General features: G+C 38.4%; 1 protein-coding gene across 2 annotated transcripts in view; it reads right to left on the bottom strand.

Moving 5' to 3' along the window:
• Positions 1-73: 73 nt before the first annotated feature.
• Positions 74-8,340, bottom strand: part of frmd8 (FERM domain containing 8) — a 38,322-nt gene continuing 30,055 nt past the window's right edge. For both annotated transcript variants that reach the window (XM_060909359.1, XM_060909358.1), the window contains 3 exons: positions 8,277-8,340; positions 7,989-8,187; positions 74-1,782 (listed from right to left, as the gene is read on the bottom strand). The exon at positions 8,277-8,340 is cut by the window's right edge and continues 86 nt beyond it. In XM_060909359.1, the coding sequence (XP_060765342.1) occupies positions 1,673-1,782; positions 7,989-8,187; positions 8,277-8,340 (373 nt within the window). In that variant the 3' untranslated portion in view covers positions 74-1,672. The remainder of the gene's footprint in view (positions 1,783-7,988; positions 8,188-8,276) is intronic.

Consider the following 8,340-nt stretch of genomic DNA (forward strand, 5'->3'; position numbering starts at 1 on the left):
AATCAGTTTAATAAATTGTTCTAGTCAAGGTTTTCTTTTTATTTCTAAGCCCCACCCAACAAACAAACAAACCTCAATGTAGGCAAGTTTATTTCAATATTCATATAAAAACCCACCAATACATGTAATGAAATTAGTACAAAGTGCAACAGTTATAATGCTGCATATAGTTAGCTTCGATTACACTCGTATTAGTAGTGCATTTTTTTCCAAGAACACAGAAGGGGGGGGGGGGGGGGCCTCAACAAGAAAAATACCCTCACAAACATCCAGTGATGATTAAAAATTAGTTTGAATGATGAATATTCTGTCCAGTTTCATTTCTTTAACTGGAACATTCAGAGATATAAAGCTTCATTTTACACAGAAACACAGAGTGTAAATACAAAAGCAGGTTATATTGGTCACAACAGCCTCAGGTCTTTAAATTAGAACAGGATAAAGATATTTACAACTTCATATAAAAGTCCTGCCAATGTGATGACCACAGTCAGGCTTTCAGCAGTGAATCAGCCTGTGTGAAACTCCGAGTGTCAGGTGGAGCGTTCTGAACGTTTCACAGTCCACAGTGTGCGTTAAATTCACAGCGGTGTGCCAGGTTCAGAGCGTCTCATCGCCTCAGACAGAAAAATCACACAAACCTTTCAAGCTCAAGGTTCCACATTCAGGTCACTCAGATGATGAAACAATGAAAATTAACCTTAACAACGCCAAGTGAGGCTTAAAGAGGTTGAACAAAGCCAGCTGTAAACATTTCTTACTTAAAATGTACATTCTGTAATAATTCCATCGGCATACGAGACTCATTACATGTGCATGAAATTATTCTCTTTTTTTGGAATGAACAGATAGGTAAAGATTTATGGTTACATCCCAAATTACACACTGCTGCACTACAGACTGTCAGAACAGCCATCCACATCACAGAGTTACTACAATTAGCACAAAGTGCAGCAGTGTGCTCTGGAACACTGAAGATTATACCCTTTAAAACAAACAAAGTCATAAAACACCCCATCCCCAAATTTTAGGCAGTGCACACCGAGTGCACCAACAGTTTGGGATTCTGGCCATTTCTCAGAAGATTATTATATTCAATAAACATTTTTGTCCATTTGTGACAATTAGAGAAGTGTAATTATTCTATATTCTGAGTTGATACAATTTAACAAATGTACAATTGGACAAGTGTGAAACTGTTCCTTAAAAAGTCGTTCCGTGACTTGTCATTTACTCAGAACTACGGAGATTTGAGACCCAGCCCAGAAGACTGTATTCTCTCTGAGGAGACCGTATTAAACATGCAGTTTGGGATGCAGCTTCTATTGGGTCAGAGTGAGATTATTAGATGAAAAAACATTAGTGAAACAGCAGTGTTGCATGAGGAGTGGATAATAAACACGTGTGTGTGTGAGGAGTGGATAAAGCACTGATGTGAGAAAACACACAGAGATCAGAGACACTGGCACACTGGTAAGAGAGACAGTTTCACGAGTTTTCTTCTCTATTTGGTTGAGTGGTGTTTGCATAGTGGAGGAACATCTCAGCATCAACACGGTGCTGGAACCTGTTACTCACACATTACATGATCTTGGTCCAGTTTGTCTGTCCCTTCAGTTCATCGCCATGGTGTGTGTGTGTGTTTGGTCTCTGCTCTACAGAGGGCAGTGTTTCAGCTCTGCTCCAGGTTTTCCGTCACCTGAACAGCAGCATAAGAGGGAGGAGTTTGTTTGTTGAAGAAGGATGCTGCTCTCTTCGGTTTCAGACGCTTTATCTCTTTACCTGAAAGGTGAACAGGTGAGAGCTTACTGTTTGAGCAATGTACATAATGTAAATAAGTCCACTATGCTAAGTGGCAGCATGAGCTAATAATAAAAGTGCAACAATGACTCGGGGTACAGATGTGACTCGGGGCTGCCCCTGTGAACAGATGTGACTCAGGGCTCACATCTGCAGGAAGATGCTGTGGGGCTGCCGTTCTGTACAAATATGACTCAGGGCTGCCACTGAACACTTGCTCCGCCCCCTACATTCCCCATGATGATGTTGAACTGATTGATGCAGCCCCACCTTGAGCTCTATATAAAATCTGGAGAGCTCATAGCCCATTCCCCGCTGTAGAGACGAGTGAAGCCATCTGGCCGCCATCTTACCACTCACATCGCATGTATTTGGTTTGTGTTAAAACACGGTATTCGATCAAATGTACCCCAAGAAAAGTATCTCCTGACTCCCTCTCCTTTCATTACCTCCTCTTATTTTCTCCACTTTACCCCCAATCCTTACATATCTTTATAGCACTCTCCTTCACGGTTATTGTTGTTTTTTTTTTCCAGTTCAGTCTCTGATCATTTTTTTTAAATTGGCTCTTTTACTACTATAATTATTTCAGCAGAGATTGGTTCAGTTTTTCTCTTTCATATAGTTCTTCTTCCTATCTATCATTATATCAACACAAAGGCTGTACAATACTTACTTTCTCTTTAGGACAGTTGTTGAAACAGGATTATTTTCTAATGTTATTTGCCATTTTCACTTCATTCTCAGAGTCATGTCTTAACAGGATTTATTGGTCATATACCATACTTCTCAGGAAATTAGCTGCTTACGGTGTTACTGGCATTGCATTAAATTGGTTTCGAAATTACCTGAATAATAGAAAACAATATGTGATTCTGAATGGAACCAAATCTACCTATAAATAAATTCAATGTGGAGTACCACAGTGGTCAATTTTGGGTTCTCTACTATTCTTGATCTACATCAATGATCTAGCAGAAGCCTCCTCAATACTGTATTTTATACTGTTTGCCGATGACACCAACATATAACTTTCTCACAAAAACTTTGATTCTCTGATACAACTGGCTAATCAAGAATCGAGTAAAGTAGCTACATGGTTTGAAGCAAATAAATGATCAATAAATATTAAAAAGACAAATTTCCTTATTTTTTGTAGTAGAAATAAAAGTTATGATATTAATAACAGGGATGAGAATGAAAAATATTTAAAAAGTCTGAAAAAACCAGGGTGGGGCCCATGGGTTCCAGGGGCTAATGATTTTTGGCTATTTTTTTTTTTTAACCCCCAAACCATTAATTTTATCAGCAAAAAGTTGCAATGTATTTGGAAATAAATTCCCCTTCTTGGTGGACTCTCAGGTGAAAATGATTAATATGGTACAAGAGACTTGTTTTTAATCAATTCACATTTGATGATTTCAAAAAAAATCAATGCACCTTTTAATATAAACGAGCTCTACAGTATTATATTTCTGCATTTTAGCTATTCATGTCTTTGAATGCTCTAATCCTTTACAATGAAGTGCAAACCAGAAAAAAGTTCTATCATATAATTCTCTGAAGCTTTCTTCTGATGTTATCATGGTAGCAGGAGCTCTTGCATATTAAGCAGGCAACATTCAACATCACTCATCACTTCCCTTTCAGCTGTTGTGTGTACTAACTAGGTTTTATCTGGACAGGATGTTGTGTAATGTAATACAGATACCATACAGGCAATCTGAAGATCGAGACGGTGATTTTGAGTTAAAGAACAGGCGTGTACAATGGGCATTACAAATTGGAAAATTTTTTTTTAAATCAAAAACTGTAAGTTCATCTCAGCCTAAAAAAATGTGGGCAGACGCTCCTGCGCGGCACATGCCAGCAATTCCCCCCATGAAATGAGCAACAAGTAGGAGAGTTATACACGGTATCATACCTAAAATTTTATCAGAAATATAGATATGATACTATGATTCTCCCCAACATGCTACATTAGACAAGCTAACCTCATTTATAAAAAGATACACACTTATATATGACATGTATTTGATATATATGATGTATATTCATACATTGTTACTTTACGGAAATCTTCAATAAGTTTGGTCTTTTCATGCCAGCCTGTTGTTGACCTAAATATAACGCACGTGAACTGACACTCCTCACCTCAACATGTCCTTTACAATCATTTAAGCCACCATGGGCAATGCTGAAACCACTGCTGCAAACAGTACATCGCACGAAACTGTCAGTATTTTCTACCCTTATTAGACAGGGAGATTATTAGACAGGGAGATTATTAGACAGGGAGATTATTAGACGGGGAGATTATTAGACGGGGAGATTATTAGACGGGGAGATTATTAGACGGGGAGATTATTAGACAGGGAGATTATTAGACAGGGAGATTATTAGACGGGGAGATTATTAGACAGGGAGATTATTAGACAGGGAGATTATTAGACAGGGAGATTCTTTTGTGTAATCTGAGCTGAAGTGGGTTTTGTACTTTTGTTTTTTGGGGCGTGCGCTCTCTCTGCACTGACTCAACTGAAAGCTTCGGTCCTCGAGAAAAGGGATAAAAGCCCGCCCACACTGAAAGCTGATTGGCTTATTTTGCTGAGTAACCCAATCAAGATGCTCTTTGTCTGGCATGCGCTACATGAACAGGCACACAGGCAGTGTTGCCAGATTGGGTGGTTTTAAGTGCATTTTGGCGGGTTTTGAACATATTTTGGGATGGAAAACGTCAGCAATATCTGGCAACACTGCACACAGTCTCCCTCGCGCGTGCACATTCTAAGATGCGTGATGCAGACCTTAATGTTGCGCGCGCACACTCTTGCTCGCTTCTATCAATATGCAGGAGACTCCCGGAAGTTCTGGGAGACTTGGGATGTCTGCGTTATAAGGTGACCACAGATCGTTAATCATACCCCCCCCCCCCCCGAAAATTTCTCAACGGATTTACATCGATCTCAAAAACGATCATTTTGGTCTGAAAAAGTCGGAAATCCGCCGATCGGCGGAAAATTCTCATCCCTGTAATAAGGCCAAAATATTTTTAAAGAATGTTTCTATTATGCAAGAGAGACAGACTAAATTTTTTTTTTTGGGGGGGGGGGGGGGGGTAGTAATGGATGACAAATTAAATTGGAAAGCTCATGTCTCTGTCATAAGTAAAAGAGTTGCTAAAACAATTGGTGTTATTGGGAAAATCAAATACGTTATCCCTCAAAAGACTCTCATAACTATATACAACAGCCTCATTTACCCATACTTGACTTACTGTAAGATTGTTTGAGGATGCGCCTACCGTACAACTTTACACCCTCTTATAACCCTCCAAAAGAAATTCGTAAGAATAGCAACTGCTTCTGACTTTCGATCACACTCGGCTCCCTTGTTTCAAAAATTTAAAATTCTAAATATCCATGATATCGATAAATTACAAATTAGTATCTTCACATTTAATTTCTTGGCAAACAATCTCCCCAATATATGTGACAATTTCTTAAATCCTAATTCACTTGTACATAATAATTGTACCCGACAAAGGAATCAGCTCCATATTCCTCTGTTTCGCACATCGTTAGCACAGTTTTCCGTAAAATACAAATGTGTCACAATATGGAACAGTCTTCAGACAAATATATGAACAACCTCCTCTTTTCTGATGTTTAAAAGTGCCCTGAAAAGCCATTTTATAAGCCATCCTAGTCCCTTGTAATAGCCTCATATGATCAGTTCTTATTTTGATTTATATTAAGTATTTAATTATCTTTATTGTATTGCTATCATTATATATTATATTACTTGTATCATTTCATTTATAGTCACAATTATTGGTAATTAAGACTATAATCAATTTTAAATAAGTATAGAGGAGGAGGGCTTAGTACAAGTGATAAACGCTTTTTTCCTCCTCCTGCACCTGGTTTTTTTTATTGTTTATTGTATTATGTTCTTTTTTGTTGTGCAAACAAACAAACAAAATATTGGTCGCAAGCTGCATGAATATTGTGACAGTGAATTATGTGACCAATAAATCCTGTTAAGACATGACTCTAAGAATGAAGTGAAAACGGCAAATAATTTTAGAAAATAATCCTGTTGATATAATGATAGATAGAGATAGATAGGAAGAAGAAACTATACGAAAGAGAAAGATACACTGTACTGTTAGGACTGGGACTGTTTTGGCCTCTAGAGGCCGCTGTTATTTCCTTTTCTTGTCATGTTTGTTTTGGCCTCTAGAGGCGGCCACTGTTTCTGTGTTTTATGTTTGTTGTTTTCCATGTGTCTTGTGCCCCGCCTAGTCCTCATTAGTGTCACCTGTGTCCTATTTTAGTTTGTGTATTTATACCCCTGAGTTCAGTCCTCTTGTCACGGAGTCTTTGTGCTGTTATGTTTAGCTCCAGTTACCTCTGTTCCATGTTCTTTGTCTTTTTGGTTTTGCACTTTGCTTTTCTTTTTGGACTTTGTATTTACTGTCTTTTGGATCTTCTGAGCATTGGTATTTTGCCTTTTCTTTTCTAGTTTTTTGGCTTTTGTATTTGACTTTGACCTTTTGGATATTTTATTTTTCCCTTCATCTTCTGAGCGTTTTTTGGATTATATTTTTTTGGACTGTAAATATTGTAAATAAACTTTTTGATACTTTTCTACTTCCGCCTCACACCTCTGCACTTGAGTCATCCCCCTGGTGGCCTAGTGGTGGTTTGCTGGATTATCACACCAGCGAACCAGGTTCGAATCCCAGCAAAACCCTAACATGTACAAGAGAAAAACTGAACTAATCTCCCTAAAAATAATTATAGTTGTAAAAGCGCTGTTCAAAAAAAAAAAACCACACAACAACCCCGAACAGTGAAGGGGAGCGCTATAACGATATTTAAGGAATGGGGGGTAAAGTTAAGAAAATAGGTACTCTATGGGCGCATGTGGCTACTGCTTATAAATAAAATTGTTCTCTGATACAATGTACAGTATACACACACACGTTATCAGTGATACTCGCCTCATCTCCTGCAAGCATCACCAAGCTGTGAGCAGAATCAGGGCTTTGTTCAAAATACAGTGCTGTGAACTAGATCCATTTTCAAAATAGTAAGAAAGCACTTGTTCATGAATTGTCTTCGAAGCATTATTTACAGTAGTACTAATGAGCACGTTTTGTTTTACAAGTGTAAACACTAAAATAAAACATTTAAAAATTAAAGCAAATAGCACAAGTTTGACCAATTATACTTTTAGTTTTCACATTTGTCAAAGGATCTATCAGAAATGTATTTTAAAAAGTTATTAATTGAAAAACATAAGTACTCATTACAACTCTTGTTGAATGGTTAGAATTCTTAGCCTAAATATCTGCCAAAAAGCTAAAAAAGAAGAAGAAAAAACCCTTCTTACAAAACCTTTCATTTGACCTTCCAGAAGGACCAAACAAAAGCTGTGATCATCAAAAGGTAAATTTTCTTAAAATAAACACCACTTACTTGATATTGAACCAGTAGCCTTGGTGAACCATGAGGTGAAACTTTGCTTGGTCTTTTTATCTGCCGATTATCTTCCGATTCTACGAAGATATAACGAGTTTTTTCTTATTTCGTTTCTAGTTCTGATTAGTTCCAAAGTTTATCAAGGAATCAAACGCGTAATCGAACTTGATCGGGATAAGTGCTACTGTAATTGGTTACAAAGTTTTGCTACTGTTACACTCATTCTTACACTCGTTCTTGTTTACCTTTGACAACACGCGATCAACTGTTCATATCGCGAGATCACGAGTCACCGTTCTGGTGATTGTAATGCTTATGCGCAATTGTTACACTCATTCTTACAACACGATGATAACGAGATCAACTCACTGTTCTGGTGATTGTAATGCTTATGCACGTGCTATTGTAATCCGCATGCACAGTACGCGATTGTTACACTCTTATAGCATAATGACATGGTGGCTACCACCTCTGTATGAGGCAGTAGCCACAAAAATAAGAGGATGTAATGAAAGGAAAAAAAGTCAGGAGATACTTTTCATGGGGCAAATTTGATCGGATACGATGATTTAAAACACAAGCCAAAGACACGCGATGCGAGTGGTAAGATGGCGGCCAGATGGCTTCACTTGTCTCTACAGCGGGGAATGAGCTATGAGCTCTCCAGATTTTATATAGAGCTCAGTGGGCTCCACTCACCGTCATCCACATAGCTGATGGTGTTCAGAGTGTGCACTCTGCTGCACACTACACTGCTCTGCCTGCGCACTTTCCCCGCCCGTCGCCCCCTCGCTCCCTCTACACTCTCCTCCTGAGCCGAAGCCATTTGGGACGCAGCCGCATCACCGATAGAGCGCAACTCCACACAGAACTCAATCAGACCACTCATCAACTCCGCCTGGAACACACACACCAGCCCCACCCATAAAACACACACCAGAATGTATGGAAAAAAAAAAGTGTGTGTGTGTCTGTATATATATATACCTGTTTAGAGTAAATTTTCAGTAATTTATTGACAGGTGTTCCATCTTCTTCTCCATCAAACTCC

Source organism: Neoarius graeffei, chromosome 25 (genome assembly GCF_027579695.1).
Source record: "Neoarius graeffei isolate fNeoGra1 chromosome 25, fNeoGra1.pri, whole genome shotgun sequence".
Classification (NCBI taxonomy): domain Eukaryota; kingdom Metazoa; phylum Chordata; class Actinopteri; order Siluriformes; family Ariidae; genus Neoarius; species Neoarius graeffei.